An 18,362-nucleotide genomic window follows, 5' to 3' on the forward strand; every position below is an offset into this window, starting at 1 on the left:
GCAGCTTCAGAGAAGCTGGCAGCCATCTTTGAAGCAGAGCACAGAAGCTCTGTGAAGGGGCTTGATCTCCCCTGAGGATACCAGACTGTCACGAAGACCCCCGTGCTTCGTGATATGACCATGGTGTAGCGGCCGTGTCTGGGGTTACGCAGCCCATGGAAAGACCCCCTGTTTGAAGACGGGGGCCGAGAGAGGCTTGGAAGACCTCCCTCGTGTGTGCTGGCAGAGAGCCAGCAACTACTACTGCTGCCTGAAAGAGAAGAAGAAAGCCTGCTGCCTAGAGAGACACCTGTTGCTCAGAGACTGGAAGGGGTCTTTTCTTCTTCTTCTCTCCTGGACTTTTATTTGGAGGGAGAAGAGATTTGGCCCATTGTAAATATTACTGTCATGGTAGAGATAGATATAGAGTTAAGATTGTATGCAGTGTATTATAGTATTTATTTATGTGTATAGTCTTTGTAATATATTCCTTCCCCCATATTGAGTCTCATGTTTTTGTCTGGAAAACCCATCTCACATGGGGTTGAGATGTGGGAGGGGGGCTAGGAATCAGAATTGGATTTTGGGCCTTTTCAAACCATGACAAAGGGTAATGTAGTAATTTAAATTAAAGGTTATTCTCAATAGCTAACCTTAAGGGCTTCATGAGCAACCCTGCTATGGTTCACAAAAAGACAACTCATTTAAGGGGTGTTTGACATTAAGACAAGCTTAAAGTGTAACATCAGGTAAAAAAGGTTTGACACATTATTAATAGAATATGTTCCAGTATTTTTTCTGCCTTCTTAATACCACACAGAAAGAAACTAGAACTAGCCATTCCTGTGGTGTGCACGTGCTGTGAGTCCCTGACGCATTCCACATAACCTCAAGTATTTAACTAAGGTTCCTGTGTCAGCAGCCCAGCCTTGTGTTCCTTCATAGCTGATGGGAAGAGACAGACATTTCCAGACAGCAACTCAGGCCATCCAAGAACAAAATCGGTTTTGTCACTAGCTATTTTGCTTACACTTATTGCAGAGAAGATATGGGACAACTAGATGTGTTTGTTCAGGCTAAAAAGAAGAATAGTATGTAATTTCTGTAAGGTGGGTAACAGTGGCAAAAAGCTATCTTTTTTTAAGTCTTGATATTCTGTTTTGCTGAGAACTGGAAAAGCCCCTTAAACTGAAATGATGAACCTGTTTACAGGACTCCCTTCTAATGCATTGTGTGATCTAAGAATCTGCCTGGAGAAGTAAGCATCATGCAAAGCTGCATTTCAGAGGTTTGATCTGAGGGAAAAATCCTCAATTTTGCATGAAAATTCTGAAGATTAGGCGGAAAGTTTTACAAGAGAGAACTGTTAGAGGCTATGACTCCTGCAAGACTCCACTTGTGTTGAGGCATTTCTTCATCATTATTTCCAAAGCTGGAAACCTGTAGTGAATTTATTTGAAACCACTCAAAATCTTGAAATAAATGATAAAGCTTTTATATTCACTGAAAAAATATTTTCTTTCGCTGCATGTGGCCCTATTCTGTATGTATTAGTCAAATCAAATTAAAGGTGAGTAGCATAATAACACCTGAATGAAGAGAAATAATCATTATCATAGTATATTAAGGTTATATCTTCCTAATCGGACTGTGAAAAAATTTTCTTTGTTCTGTATTAAACCTTGGCAAAATTAGTCTGGCCGTAGGAGAACTTTTTCTTTTCAGACTGATCTTTCCAGGTATAATCATTGCAAATTACAATGTACATATATGATGTTTAAACAAGATCCTATCAAGACTTAAGACTATATTGGTTTTAGATTGTCTTGCTTTTCTGTTGCAACTTGCAGTTAGAGTAAACATAAGCACAATATCTGAAAACTAAGCATCATACATCTGCTTGCTCACTCTCCCCTCGTGGGATGGGGAAGAAAATCAGAAGAGTAAAAGTGAGAAAACTCATGGGTTAAGATAAAGACAGTTTAATAAATAGAGCAAAAGCCACGCATGCAAGCAAAGCAAAACAAGGAATTCATTCCGTGTTTCCCATGGGCAGGCAAGTGTTCAGCCGTATCTAGGAAAGCCAGGCTCCATCATGTTTAACAGTTATTTGGAAGACAGGCACCATCACTCAGAGTGTCCACCCTTTCTTCTTCTTCCCTTTAGTTTATATGCTGAGCAGAATTTCATATGGTATGGAGTATTCCTTTGGTCGGCTAGGTCAGTTGTCCTGGCTGTATCCCCTCTCAACTTCTTGTATGTCTCCAGTCCACTTGCTCGTGGGGTAGGGTGAGAGGCCAGAAAAAAGCCTCGACTCTATGAGGCACTGCTCAGTAAAAGCAAAAACATCTCTTTATTATCAACCCTGTTTCCAGCACATATCCAAAACATGCTAACTACCATGAAGAAAATAACTCTATCCCAGTCAAATTCAGCATGCCACAGAAACACCACTTGGACACTAACTAGATTTGTGGCCAAAGATATTAACCCTAAGTTTAACAAGGCTTTTGACACCATTTCTCACTATGTTGTTGTAATCAAGTAAAAACTTTGCAGTCTGGAGGGAAGAAAAAGATAGGTAAAAAAAAATTATTGGATGGTGGTGTGGTTTAAGCCCACCTGGAAGCCCTCAAGGAGCTGGAGATATGAGCACCTCCATCTGAACAAACACAAGCAGCAAAGAAGGGTAACAATAACCTGGGCTGTAGTAAAAGGAACTTAAGTATTGATATAAGTGATTGTCCCACTCTAATTAACCCTCGTAGAATCACATCCAGCTTTGGATCCGTCAATGCAAATATCCTTGGAACCAGATGATCTTTAAGGGCCCTTCCAACCCAAACTGTTCTATGATTCTATGATGATTCTCTTCACGGTGTTTCATGGTGGAAGGATTATGAACAATGGTTATCTGCAGAAAGAAGAAACTTTTGGAATTAATATAAAGAACAAAAAAAGCTTTCCACAGGAGGACAGTCAAACAGTAGAATAGGTTTCCCAGAGAGGTTGTGCTGTCTCCGTCCTTGGGGATTTTTAAGACTTAACTGGATAAAGCCCTGAGAAACCCAGTGTGATCTCACAGGTGACCTTGGTTTGAGCTGAAGATTGGACAAGAGACCTCCTGAGGTCCCTTCTAGGCTGGATTTTCTATGATCTGATGACAAGAACTGAGGAGACATATATTTTGTAGCCAGCATGCTTGGAAGCCTCTGTCATCAAGCATACAGAGGATGACACATACTCGCCTCTCTTCTCCTTTGGTATTGAGAAATCTGGCTACCTTAGTTTTTCTCAGATGTTTGCCAGCACATGCCCTGGCATCTCAGTTGAAAGCATAAAGTGAGAAGCATTTTTATAACTTCTCAACCTCAAACAGATTTTAAGGGTACAGAAAGAATATTACTGTTCTTATTAATATCATAGCAGTACTCCAAGGACCAAGCAATAGGAGTTAAGGAAACAAAAGGGTGGATCAGTATAAAATTATTTATTGCATCAGAAGAGAGAATGTGAAAGTGTTCAGTTTACAGATGTTCTTTTCACAGGAACAAAATACAAAATAATTAAACAATGGATTATTTAGCAAATGTATATTATTCTTCCTATACCAACTTTTCAACAAATATGATGATTCCACTTCAAAACATTTAGGTGAAAATTATTGTCCTATAATTTTCAAAAAGAAAATGAAGGGAAAGAAGTTCCCTACCTTACTGCTTTCCTTCCTTCACAAATGCAATTAATGTAATTGACCAGTCATAACACTGCCAATATAAATATTCTGCCAATGCAAACATAAATATTATTCTTTTAGCTGTTGGTCCTTTGGCTTCTGTCCTCCTTCAGTTTCTGTGGAAAAGCTGGGTTTTGTAGCAAGTTCAGCAAGTTCAGTACTTCAGAGAAGGAAAAACATTTCCCCAAAGCAGTAGTGATAATATATCTGCGATTAAGTCTTCTTTTCAAAATAGGAGGTGAGTTTTCACCTTTGTGAGCTGTCAAGGTTAGAGAATTACGGGGTTTGTGTGTCGCATCCCATGTTGGAGTTTCTAAAATTCCCCACAAAAAATGGCTGATGTTGGATTGTCCTTGAAGTTCTCATACGAAACCCTAAAAGAGTTCACAGTTAAAACTTAAGAGTGCTGCTGCTACTGTTTCCCTGCAAAACTGTAACATAATTTAGTTCACTTTATGGTTTAGTTATGAAGTATGGATTTTTTTGGCTGGCTCCTCTCAACCTCTCACTGAAACATTTGGATGCTGAAGAAATCACCATTTTGTTGTGTTGATAGAGGCTGGATTTGGGAGCACTACAGATTCTGTAAGGGTTGGAATTGACTGACACAAAGTGGGCAGCAGTAAGTAACAAAGAGAAACTGAGGTCTCACCACCACAACCTCAGGAAGTAGGTATTTTGGGTGTAAATTTAAGAGGGGTGTGTGGTAAAGTAGATGTCTTGCGTCCCTGACTACAGTATTTGATGGCATTAGCATGAGACCTTTGCAGCTACAGGCTGGATTTTGTGGAGAAAAAGAACATGTCTGAAGATGACTTTAGCTCTGGAGACATCACCCAGCCTGTCTGTCAGCCACAGGAGAAGTCCTCCACCCGACTGATTTTGTTAAAGTCTGTATGTTATATATAGGTGCAGGGGATGGTAAAGGTACACATGTAATCTAAATTTAAATTTCATGTCACATAGGAACTTCAGTGGGTTTTGTAGGTTTGCCTGGGATTTTTTTCCTCTCTTTATTCCCTTTTCTCTTACTATACAATAAGTTTCTTTATTCTTAATTGTAACGTATGTCTGATTCTCAAATAAATTTCAGTTTAAAAAATCATGATTTCATGATATGATCAGGAAACACCACAGAAGAGAACAAAGAAAACAGAAGAAAATATTCCTTCAGAGTACCAGTGAACTATCTTTCACAAGGCTTAAAGAGCAGCTCTTTCTTAGAAATGTACCTTTTCTGACTTGCTGGAGCAGAATCTAGGGCATGCACATCATCCAGGCAGTGACAACAGCCTATGGAGTGTATTTCTCTGTCAATGAACAAGTTGTCTGTGATTTGTCAAGAAAGAATGTAGCCTCAAACCTTCAGGGACTTAAACAACCCTTGTTTTTATCATTCCACATATGTTTCTTCCACTTCTAGCTTTTTACGAATTATCATTTTCTTCCACACTTTAAGATAAAATATATTCCTTTACCTTGAACTGTAAGCCAATCTGTTCTACTCCATCTCCATAAGAAAATACTATGAAAGTTGGGCAAAGAAAAGCATCTCCTGGGGTACCCGGTATAGCCAGTCTAACAGAAAGGTATGATGTAAATCAATAAAATATTGTACTAGGAACTGGTCTTTGATATGTTGGTTGTACTGCTAAGTGAAAGCAAACCATAACCTGATCCTGAGTGATAGTACGGGATTTGTATGCAAACAGCCTACAGCAAGTTGCAGATTTTCCTTGCATAGAACTGGCTGGAGAGGTGAAAAATGGAACCAGGCAAGAGTCAATAGGTGGTGGGTATGACTGGGGTCAAGTGCTCAGACTCAGTCACTGATTTCTTCAGTCTAGGTGAGGCCTAAGCATCCCTAAAAGTAAAGCATGTAAAACTCAAGGAAAATGAGCTCTTTATTGATTCCTTCATCATTGGTTCACTGTGAAAGAAACCAACAGTGTTCAGGCATCTGTATAGCAAGAGTAACTCCAGGTTTTCATCTGTGATACCCAAACTCAAATGTTTTGCCACAAATTACAGAGCTTCATAAGGGGAAAGAACAACTCAAGGACTGTAATTATTTATCCAGGCTGGCAGATGCTGGGTACACAGAATTTCATTAACAGCTGTAGTGGGTATCTTCCCATAATATGAAAACACAGTATTTCTTAGTTCTGTTCACAAGAGAAGGTAATTTTTTTCAGCCACAACCTGTTCTTAGGTGTAACTAGCTTTTGGAGAGCAAGGCTTTTGAGCAAGCAATTATACTCCCTTGCAATACTTTCCAAGATTCATATTCTGTGTTTAAACCACAGAAGTCACACATGACTGCACATGACTGATAAAATCGATGCAGAATAACAGAAAATCTGTTAAGACTCACATGTGTTTCTCCTGCAAATGGTCTCAGAATAGTGCTCACTGAGCATCCTTGCCAAAGACTTATCGTTTCAGCTTAGTCTTTATGCAGGAACTGGGTGATTAATCTGATTTCTCAGCCCTTAACATTCTCAGATAGACACACAGCCAAGTTAAACAAGAGGAACCTAAAGATAAAAAGTGTGTAAATATTTGAAGAGAAAGAAAAGCATCTGGAGTGACTATATACATTCTGTTCCTAAGTATTTGTGAAACTACAAAGCCAGATCTACTTATGTTAATGGAGAACTTTCAAAAGAAAAATTTGCTGTTTATTGCTTTATTTAGTTTGAATGCCTTTGTAATCAGTCTGTGTTTTTATTTTTCCCTCATCTAATTTTATATTCAGTCAGCCTTCAAATTAGTGCTATGCTTTCCAGGAACTGGATTCCCACTGATTTTGGGGAGCTTTGGTATCATCCGTTCCACACAAGCTTCACATCATAAACAGTCACTTCTAAAGAAACTGGGAAACCTTGGAGTTCAACATGATTCTGCTGTTGACTCTCTTAACATTTGGCTAGAACAGCATAAGCATGGAGTCAAGAACAGTTATGCTTACATCCATTTTTCATACAAGGATGCATGATGGCACCTCATAAAGCTAAGCTAACAGAGTGAAATCTACATTTGCCTGGTGCTAGTGGAAAGTGATTGCCATTGTTTTCATAGAAAAGAATAAATAGTGTGACAAAATATCACTCGTCCAAGGTTTCTATTCACAGTAACAGGCAAAACAAGCCTGAAAATGGAGAAAAGAAAGAATTAAAAGTTTTGTGGTCAGGTTTCTTCCAAATAGCTCAATACCCTGCTCAAATCTGAAAGGATGATCAATAAAGGAAAATGGAGCTAAGAATGTCTCTCTGCCTTGTTTGGTCTCTGCAACAAACTGCACAAATGATGATCAGGGTGGTCTCCAGTGATGCCAATAGAAATTCTCACTGGAGCAAGAAATAGCCAGAGGAAAAATCTAGCAGTTCCGGTTGCTTTCCTTCCCGTTGCTCACTCAAAGCTTTTCACAGCTAATTTTTCTCCAATTAAACTCACACTGTGTGATGTTCTTTAGTTGTTTTCAACATATTTGCAGCTCCCTCATGAATTTTGAAAGGTTGCTTTATTAATTTGTAACTTTTCCTTCTGTCACAAAGTAGACAAAGTGGTAGAATGATCTGGATGTGAGGGAACTCATTGATTTTATCATATGGTGGGACTGTAACTAACTTAAATCCTAACTCCTTTTGGCTGCTAATGCTTACCAAAACGGGACACAGAACCATCTTGGATATAAGAAACATAGAATCATAGAATCATTTAGGCTGGAAAGGAGCTTTAAGAGATGTGCTAATCGCTCACTGGTCCAGAGGTGTGGTTTTTTTCTTTTTACAACCTGTGTGTTGATATATGAAGCTTCTTAGACTATGTATTGATTTTGGTCTCCTGAAGTGAACTTGAACTTTTGAGATTATAAACAAAATATGTTTATAGTCTCAATTTACCTAGTGTTAGATGAATACTGGGAGAATGATCTGCTACCATTTCTATTCCCTTTGAGTTAGTGTATTTTGTAGAAACTGTTAGTGCAGACAGTAAACTTGGTGTCAGAGGTATTTGAAGAGTGCTTTGGGAATAATAGGATTGAAATTACAGAGACTACTCAAGTATGTGCCCACTCATATTCATCTTTTTGCTTACTGGTGTCCCCAGGTCTTTTCTGCAAAGCTACCCTCTAAACCATGAAACAACCTGTACTGTTGCACAGGGTTATTCTGTCCTAAGTGCAGGATTTTGCATATAAATATCAGTCTTATTTTTTGTTTGCTATGCATTGAAATACAGCTAGGTGAGCAAAACCAGGCATCCAATATAACAGAAATAAGTTCATAGTGTATTCTCTCTGCAGATACTTACAGAGATTTTGCAATTGTTTTTCCCTGCAAAAATGTTTTAAATTGTGGTAGTTCTAACACTTGCCCAGAATGGGAACTAGAAGTATTATACCAGCATCACAGTTCCAAAGTTTGGAGCTATTTTACACACTCATCCCACAGTCCAACAACTGATTCGCTTTTCTTTACCACTGGAAAGTCTAACAATGCTATTCATGCATAGCTGGTTCCTTAGAACTTCATTCTAGTTTCAGTTGCTGTTGCCTTTTAAAAGTAATTAATCAGAATCACTGCATTTACAGATAATTCTTGACTTATTTAATAGATATTTAATAGTTTTTTCTGTGTTGATTCATTTTACTGAGGAATAATGAATCACAGTAAGAGCTTCTGCTTGTGTTGATATGGCAAATGAGAAATTTAAAGTATTAAAGCCTCCAATGTCATTGTTTGTATAACAATGTTAATTAATCCTTTTAACAAAGCATTCAGTCTTCGCTTTTTTGTTTTCCTTTTGTTTCCTTTCTCCTCATATTTGAAATTGAACAATAGAATAGTTATAATAAGGTCCCTGAACATTGTATTCTATTCTTGGTAAGAGGAATGTAAACTCTGGATTTTATGATGAAAGCATCTGTGCTGTGAATTTGTTTTGCTATAGAGACCTGATCTGACATAGGTTGCCCTGATGATATACAAGCTGGTGTGCTCTGGTGCTCTGATCCCAAGTGTCCTGTTTTCATCTGAGATAGAGTTAATGTTCTTCTTAGTAGCTGGTACAGTGCTGTGTTTTGGATTTAGTATGAGAATAATGTTGATAACACAGTGATGTTTTGGTTGTTGCTAAGTAGTGCTTATCCTAAGTCAAGAACTTTACAGTGTCTCATGGTCTGCCAGTGAGCAGGTGCATAAGAGGCTGGGAGGGAATATGGCCAGGACAGCTGACCCCAACTATGCCCAGTATATACACTGGGGGAGGCTGGCTGGGAGGGGGCAATCACTGCTTGGGGATTGGATGAGCGTTTGTGTGTGGGGGGTGAGCAACTGTATTGTGCATCACTTATTTTGCTTGGGTTTTATTCCTCTCTTTCTTTTTCTTTATTATTATTATTATTATTGTTGCTGTTATTGTTATATTTTACTTTAATTCAGTTATTAAACTGTTCTTATTTCAAGCCACGCTTTTTACCTTTTTCCAATTCTCCTCCCCATCTCACTGCGAGGAATGGGGTGGTGAGCAAGCAGCTGCATGGTACTTATTTGCCAGGTGGGGCTAAACCACAACACCGAGCTCACTAGTTCTCTTAGTGACACCACTGCAGATAGAACTGAGAAGAAGCTGACCAGTGGTTTGTGTACGACAAGAATCATGTTTATAATAATGGTCTGCTCCAGTTGGCACGAGATTTAGATTGGACGGACATGAGAAAATTCATAGTAAGTGGCACAGGAATCAGAGCTTCTGGCCTGAGGCGGAAAACAGGCAGTATAACTATACCCAAAGGAGTCCAGAACACAGTCACTAGCTTTTAGAAAGCAAAATGTGCTGATCTAGTCAATACCGTTAAAGCATTTAAATTGCAATTCAGTGTTATTTGTCTTAATGAAGTGGTCCTCACAGAGTAAGTGCTGAAATCCACAAATACAGCCTTTGGGGGAAGATACAGAAAAGAACATGCAGTGGTGTCTCTAGAGGGAGAAGCAATCTAAAAAATTTAGGAGTCTACTTAATGAGACCAGGACTTGAATCTGTCTTTAGTACCAAGCAAATATACTTTTCATAACCAAGAGAATTTTGAAATGTAAATTTGAAGTTAAACTAAATAGAAGAGCTTGGGTTTCTATTAAATGTCTGTGAAAATATGTAAAATATGAAAAGTAAAATGTTCTAGAGAAAGAAAAAGCAATTGAGCTTAATTTTTGTTGAACTGGAACACAATCATTGGGAACTGTGTGTGACAAAGCAGCAGACCTCAGAGCTAACCTTTCCTACCAGTGTGGCTGTAATGGCAGTACAGCAAAGAATCTGGCCATGACTTTAAAGAAATATTAATAAGAAACTTTGTGATAAACATTTTCACCTGGTTCCTCCCCCCAAAAAGATCTTTAACATTCCTGTTAGAGAATGCTATCAGGAATAGTTCTTTGTGCTTCAGCATAACTCACTTGAACTTAAATCAGAAGGAAATAACTTTTCCAGCTTTCATTTCTAGATGACAAATGGCATCCTTTTTTATGTAATATATACTAAACCACCTATTGATGTCAGAATGAGAATTTAATTTAGACCTCAGATTTTGTTAGACTGCTTTGTAAGTATATAAATGAGCACCCTATTATAAGTGGACATTTTTTATATCTTTGCATATTTCCTAATAGAATGAAAAAAATACTTAAATTGTGGTACAGTAAAGAACTGACTTGACTTTTTCTGATGGTATATGGAAGTGTTATTTCTATAAAGACCATATACAATAAATAGTATTACTTTTGTCATTGCTTCATCATTTCCACTGAGATATGTATTATAGCAAAACTAAAGATCAGATTTAATCAGCAGTAAAAACGAAATTCTGCTTTGTATATATATTTGAATATCACTATAATCAGGCTCTGCTATTATTTATACCAGATCATTTTTGCTGGCACTGTGAATAATTTCTGTTTTTCACCAGTCTCAGGGAAGAGCCAATTCCCAGCATGACAACTAAGAGAATGAATACCAGAACATTTTCAGATGGGCAGACTCTATGAAGAAGCTAAAGATGTGAAACCAGGAATAATCATTATAGCAAAATCCCTTGTGTAATTACAAACTGCTGGAAGCTATTGGAAACCATTGTAATGTGAAAATATAAACTTGCTGATTGCTAATTATATGGAGACATTGTCAAAGTCAAACAACATAATACTGACAGTACAAAAGATACTCAAGAATAGTAAGGGAATACCTCAGAATGTTGTATCTCCAATTAAGGAAGAAAAATTATACTACCATGAAAATATTTTTGCATAGCAATGCAGAACTGGCAAATAATGTCACAGAGTATTTCTATTTCTGCTAGTCACAAAATATTTGTGTAAAATATTTTTTTAAAAAAATTTTTAGCTCCCAGTTCAGCAGAGGACTTATATGTCCACTTAGCTTTAATATGTGATCATCTTAGATGTGATGCCATTCATTTATACAGGAATTGTCTTATCCTTGGAGCATATATTTTTTCCACCCAGTTCTACTGTTTCTTCTTAGTAGAAAGGTTTATAGTAGTTATAGTATAAATGTCAGTTGGCCAAAGAAGTTTGCCATGAAGACATTTTTTTTTTTTCTGTAGAGAAGGGCTTTTCAATGGATAAATCAAAAGTTCAAGTGTAATAAGAATTCAGTATCAGTAATAAAATATAATAATCACCAATAAACTTACTTAATTTGTAGAACTGGTTTTTACCTGCAAGTAATGTTTCTGAGACAGCCTATACAGCCAGCATTTACACTGTGAGTCCCAGGAAGGCTTCCCTGCTACCAGTTCCTGTATGCACTCAAATACTAACTTATTACATGTGAAGACAAACAGTAGGTTCACAACATATTCCCCTCATTTACTCTGGAGGAAATAGGTCCACAAGGACAAAAGGGAGATGCAGTGTGCAGTAACCGGCTCCCCTTCTCTGTGCGGCTGAAGAACAAGACTGTAGGGTTCACCATTGAGTACACTTTTCTTCAAGGTGCATCAACTGTTCCCCATTCAAAAACTTCTTTCGTTATTTAGCTAATGTAGTAAATGTAGATATCACTACTGAACATATTTTACAGCATATGATGACAATCTCTTGACCACAAAAATGAAGGGAGTAGTCAAATTTGTGAAAATTAATTTGGACATTTTTAATAGCATCATACAATTCCTTGATAAATGAAGCTGAAAAGCATAATTTAAAAGAAGTGTCAGCAAGAGATTTAGGGTAGTTTTCCAGTTGTCCAGAGAATACTTTGTGGTGTGTCATAGCATATCTTATATGGCCAATGAAACTCAGAACCAGAAAGAAAAGTGAAGAGCCAGATATTTTTGTTGCTTCAGGACATTGTTAACTAAGCTTGCCAGTATGTTGTTACATAAAAAACAACAGCATGAAACTGGATATTTGGACCTCTCAGAAATGCATTATATAATCTGTAGGCACCGTGTTTTGTTTTCTGTTATAGACCTTTTCCTGCGGTACTAGAACTGCTTCCTTATGCATGCAGCTCCTAAAATGCTGACATAGTATTTTATATACTTGCTCCATACCATTGATTGCTTTTATATATTTTATGTCAAGTAAGTAATTTAAAGTACATTACCAGTGGTGCTCCCTCTGACTCTAGGCATACTGAATGTATACTCTATATAAATTTTCTCCTGTAGTCAGAGGATCCAATCAGTGCTAGAACTGTCTTGTCACAGTCATATTTAATTTCTTTTAAAATTATGATTTAAAAAATAGACTCTTTGATGTCTGGGATTTGAAAATTTTCTGCATTTACTGAAAAACTTCCTATGCCTCAGAACACAATCTTTGTCTTTAACACATTGTACCTTAGCAACACAGTCCCAACACTGGTATTAGGAGACAAGGAACATTTTTTTAAGCCTGCACAAAAGTGCTTTCTCTATAAACACTGGCAGTTTTGCATATTAATCTGTCTAAAGATTAGAACTAAGCAACCCAGTGCCCACCCCTCTGTAGAGGACTCTCGAGATGGTTCAGTCAGCAAGCATCTCCTCATGGTATGAGGTACCTCTGCATCATTTCTGGTCTGCCCAGATCCAGGACAGCCCAGTACTTGGTGGACATTGGAAAAAACCCTCCTTTCACTTAGTTTTCTTGACATTACAGCACGAGAAATTAATTCTCTTTTAGCTGTGCTTGGTAAGGAGTAGGTCACCTATATCTATCACCAGTCTTTGCTAGCCACTGAAAGCTGTTCCTTCACATGGGTCCCAAATACTGTGAGGGTGGCCCAAAGATGTTGAGAAAGGGGGCACAGGCAAGACTTAAGAACTGGTTACTTTTAGGTGAGAGGATACATAATAGGAAGATATGATGAAGAAGAGGAAACAAACATAGACCTGGCACTCTCTGGGGCAAAAAGAGGAAAATATTTTACTGAGGAATTAGTCCACAAGTCGCACTTTTTCACTAGTCAAGCAAATCACTAATCTGTACGTACTCAAGCAAATTGAGTAGAAAAGTTTTGTAGGGACACCTACAAACATAAAACATAACTTCAAAACAATCTGCTCTGACTGCATGTAGCGTTATTCCAGACATTTTTACCTAGAAACCAACACCCTGAAACCTTGAGAATGCATTTTTCCTAATGGAATAGTACACTCTGTTACTCTTCTGTAAGGCTATTTTTAAGATTCTTATGGTATGAATAAATTTTCTTGTCTTTCACAACAGTCAGAGACAGCTGGGCAGATATGTCCCTGCTAAAGACACTGGCATGACACAGGTTTGAATTTGGCTCAGGTTATCAATTCTGACAAGATCCAGACATATAGAGAAAGATGCATGCTGACTCTCATTTCGTTCCGAACTAAATAGAATTTTCTAAGAGTAGTAATCCCAGTCATTTTAGAAACTGTTTGAGAAGTTACCTATTATTCATCCCCAAAGGAACTTGGTTCCTGTGGTTATAAGTATTATCAAAATAATATAAAATCCCAAACTAGGTGCATTTGATTAGAGTTCAAATCTGAAATTATTTTGGTGTAAATAAACAATTTTGTTGTAAGAAAAAGTTTCTGCATAGCTTTACTAAGTCTTCAGCTAATGATATAATTAATCCAATGTATGTATGTAATACACATATATGTGTAAGTGTATTGGGTTTGCGTGGCAAGATTTTGGTAATGAGGGTAGCTACAGGGGTGGCTTCTGTAAGAAACTGCCAGAAGCTTCCTCCCTTCCCTCATGTTTGATGCCAGCTGGCTCCAAGACCTGACACTGGCCAAGGCCAAGCCCATCAGTGGTGGTGGTAGCACCTTGAGATAGCAGATTTAAGAAGGGGAAAGTTATTGCACAGAAACAACTTCGGACAGAGGACAGAGGAGTGAGAATATGCGAGCAAAACAACTCTGTACCAAGGTCAGTGGAGAAAGAGGAGAAGGAGGTGCTCTGAGCACCAGAGCAGAGATTCCCCTGCAGATGGTGAAGAAGACCATCCTTTGGCAGACTGTCCCTGTGCAGCCCATGAAGGTCCATGGTGGAGCAGATACTCACCTGCAGTCCCTAAGGGACTCCACACTGGAGCCAGTGGATGCCCAAAGGAGGCTGTGACCCCATGGGAAGCCTGCACTGGCACAGGCTCCTGGCAGGACCTGTGAAGAGAGGAGCCCAAAGTGGAGCAATTTTTCTGGTAGAATGTGTGACCCCATGGGGGATCCAAGCTGAAGCAGTCTGTTCCTGAAGGACTGCACCCTGTGGAAAGGGATCCACACAGGAGCAGCTCACGAAGAACTGGAGTCAGAGGGAAGGACTCATGTTGTAGACATTCATGGGCACTGTCTGCCATGGAAGGAACCCCACGATGGAGCAGGGGGAGAGTGTGAGGAGTCCTTCCCCTGAGGAGGAAGGAGCAGCAGGGACAATGTGTGATGAACTGACCTCAGCCCCCATTCCCCATTCCTCTGCACCAGTGTAGGGGTGGAGATAAAGAACCCTGGAGTGAAGTTAAGCCTGGAAATAAGGGAGGGGTAGGAGGAAACTATATTTAATATTTGCTTTCATTTCTGTTTATCCTACTCTGGTTTGATGAGTAATAAACTAATTTCCCAAAGTTGAGTCTGTCTTGTCTGTGATGGTAACTGGTGAGTGATCTCTCCCTGTCCTTATCTCGACCCACTATCCTTTCCTTATATCTTTTCTCCTTCCCCTACCCAGCTGAGGAGTGGAGTAATAGTGCATCATTGGTGGGCTCTTGGCATCCAGCAGGGTCAACTCATCACAGTAACAGAAGAAAAATGCTTATTTTCTTACTTTTCTCTTTTTGTGGTGTTGGGTTTTTTTGTTTGTTTTTTTTTCCCCACTTGTTTGTTTGTTTTATTTGGTTGGTTTGGTTTTTTGTTGTTTTATTGTTTGTTGTGGAGGGTTGTGTTTGTTTTGTTTCTATTTTATGCATTTTTTGTCAACTCTAGGATAGGGTTACTCTATGTCCCCTTTATAAAAGAAAATATTAGGGAAATAGGAACTAGTGATCAGTGAAAGGTATGACATAAAACCTTGAATATACTTAAAACTTCTGTAAAAAGCTATCTGAAAAATATTAAATATGGGTTTGGAGTTTTTTGGTGAAATTAAATTTTAGGGATTAGACAGAGCATAAAATATTGCACAGGATAGGAGTATATCCTGGCAAGGGTTAGTGAAACAGTGGGGAATGCTAGTACTTAGTTCGTATTGTGAAAGACTTTAGTCATGTATTTTTAAGAGTTTTGTCAGTATTAAAGCATGTAAGCCTGATTTTTAGAGAGTTAGCAGGGAACATGCTGAGAAGAGTTTGTTCATGCATGTGGAATTCAGTTTCACTGCTTACAGATTTCAGTTGTGCTGTTCGTTTCATATTGACTTCCACCTCATGTTCTGTGAATTCTCCAGAAATGTTACTGGTTAAATAAGGGAAATATTTGTGTTGCAGTCTTTTGGCTCCTTGTATGGGGAAGTCAAGCTTTACTGTGAAAAGTAAATGCTGATAGCTTTGTACTATACTTTTTGCATTGAAGGAAAGGCAGGCTGACATGGCCCTGTGTTACTGGTATTGTCAGTATGGGTGAGCTTGCGCAGGCTATGGATTTTTTTTCTTTTTAAATCTCTACCTAAAAATTACTTAACTGACATAGCATGCAAAGAACTTTACAGAGAAAACAAAAAACTAACTGTCTTCCTTTCTTCTCTCCGTAGTTTGTTGCTCAGCCCAACTGCCAGCAGCTGCTCGCATCCCGCTGGTACGACGAGTTCCCTGGATGGCGGAGGCGACACTGGGCTGTGAAGATGTTGACATGTGTTGTGATAGGACTCCTTTTTCCAGTCTTCTCTGTGTGCTACCTGATAGCTCCTAAAAGCCCATTAGGGCTGTTCATCAGAAAGCCATTTATCAAATTTATCTGCCATACTGCATCCTACTTGACTTTTCTCTTCCTGCTGTTGCTTGCCTCTCAGCACATCGACAGGTCAGACCTGAGCATGCAGGGACCACCACCAACCATCGTCGAGTGGATGATATTACCGTGGGTCCTGGGTAAATGTATTACTAAAGAAAATACAGTGAAAAGTGTTTTGACCCCTGCAGTTTTACCATGCATTCCTGAGGCAGAATACAGTAGAGTTCTGTCATGAATTATTGACCTACCAACGCAGGAAAATGGTCTGTCTCCTCCAATACCAAGCAAGAGTAGTTGACAACACAGACAAACACCAGAGTTTAAAAATTCAAAGTTTCACCATCTGATATATCACAGTGAGGGGAAAAAAGGGGTATCAGGTTTTCCTTCCTGTGATTAAGCAGAGCCTGAAACATACATATTGTTATTCTTTTTAATATCTATTTTCTTCAAGCCAGAAATTGTTCTGATTCTTGTAAGTGTCCATTTTTTTAATTTGTTACTCTACTTTTAAAAAAGGATCTCTTTGCCACAATAATTATTTTTCATGTATTGGAATGAGGCATAATGTAATTTCTGAAGTGTTATTATTAACCTTAGTTACCTACAGTATGCTTCCTTCTAATATGACAGACCCATCTATTGAAAATATGATGACCAGCATTTTCTAGTGAGTATTTTCATTAAAATATGCATGCAGAGTAATTTTTCTGTGCAAGAGCAGTGATGAGAACTTGTCATACAACTTAAAAGCAAATGTTCTACATCAGAAGGAATAAGAAAATTCCCTAGCACTTTTGAAATAGAAGGAAGTCTTACCACTCTGTCCTGATAGTTTAAAATAAAAATTTTGGTCTGGGATCACTGGAAGCCTACTTTGTATGGGCCATGTCATCCTTAAATGCCTTCCTGTGTGATTCTTCCTTCCTGTGTGATCTTAGAAGTATCCTAGGTCCTCCCTACCTTTGCCTGTCTACCTCTCAGTGTGCTGTGGTCTCTTCCCTGTTTCTTATTTTAGGAATCAACACAAGTTGGACCCGGTGAGGCCAAATACACTTGCCTTGTCTGAAATTAATTTATAGAAGGAGGGATTTAGTAGTCTTAACTGCAAAAATTTAAGTTTCATGTATTCATTAAAATCATCATCCCATAGACAGGTTCATGGACAAACTTTTCTGAAATTTTGGAGGGATTTTGATACTGTTACCTCTCCCAGAGCTTCCCATTAAGATAGTGTCTCTTCTCTTTTTCCCAAACACCTGGGTTCTTTTAGAACAATGAAGCTGACAAGGCTTTTGGTATCATTGATCCTATATAATTTACCATGCAGTGTTGAATTCATAATACACTGATTGGCAGTGCCTGATGTTCCAGAGAGCAATAATTTAGTGGCTTTTCCTCTACCTTGGTAGAGCACTGTGGGAAGCAGGAGGTCTTTCACTTAGGAGAACAAGTATGCATGACTGAAAACCCTGTGTACACTTACTTGTAGGGAGCCTGTCAGAAGGACCTGCCTTCCACAAGTGAACTGCTTTCTGAGATTTCCCCCATGGTAGCACAGCTGTTCTCACCACCAGCCCTCACTGTAAACTGTGTTGTCCTTTGCTGGGTAAATATTTCTAGTACATTAAAAAAAATCAATATCTAGCATTATTGCAAAAGAATTATTCAATCCAGCATGCTGTCTGGACTGACACTTCCTACAGACAAGTCAGACTAACTTCAGTAGGTGAGTTTCACATTTAAATACTTAAAAAAAATTTCCTTCAATTAATTTCCCCGGTTTTGTACTATCAAGAAATGAGAAAACAATATAAAAATCATTAACTTGATACACTGCTTCCTTAGAAATAAATGCTGCACTGATGAGGAGGAGCCAGGGGCTCTTCTGTGCTGTGCCATGCCTAGAGGAGATATTAGTAGCTTTTCTGTCTGGTCTTCCAAAATAGCTGGTGGTCAGTATCTGCTTTTACAGTATCCCAAGGCTAGAGGATAATAAGAACAAATGCATAGCTCACACATAGACCTTGGCATGCCAAAGTGAATGGTTTCATTAATCTGTTTTTTAACAGAGCCCAGAGAAAAAGGCACAATTTGAGAAGGGCAAGAGCTAGCTTCTGGTAAAGGCAATTCTAAAATTTTGGTGATTGGCTCCTCTCCAGAAAACATGCAGTGGGAAAAGGAAGAACCTCCATCGCCCTCAACCTC

General features: G+C 38.6%; 1 protein-coding gene across 4 annotated transcripts in view; it reads left to right on the forward strand.

The window, feature by feature from the left end:
• TRPC4 (transient receptor potential cation channel subfamily C member 4) overlaps window positions 1-18,362 on the forward strand; it is a 141,757-nt gene that overhangs the window by 87,812 nt on the left and 35,583 nt on the right. For 3 of the 4 annotated variants that reach the window (XM_027674472.1, XM_027674471.1, XM_027674473.1), the window contains one exon: window positions 15,955-16,291. In XM_027674472.1, the coding sequence (XP_027530273.1) occupies window positions 15,955-16,291 (337 nt within the window). Of the gene's footprint in view, window positions 1-15,954; window positions 16,292-18,362 lie in introns of those variants that run through there. The other variant, XM_027674475.1, reaches the window with a different exon arrangement.

Source organism: Neopelma chrysocephalum, unplaced genomic scaffold (assembly GCF_003984885.1).
Source record: "Neopelma chrysocephalum unplaced genomic scaffold, ASM398488v2 Primary Assembly neopelma1_25, whole genome shotgun sequence".
Taxonomy (NCBI): Eukaryota; Metazoa; Chordata; class Aves; order Passeriformes; family Pipridae; genus Neopelma; species Neopelma chrysocephalum.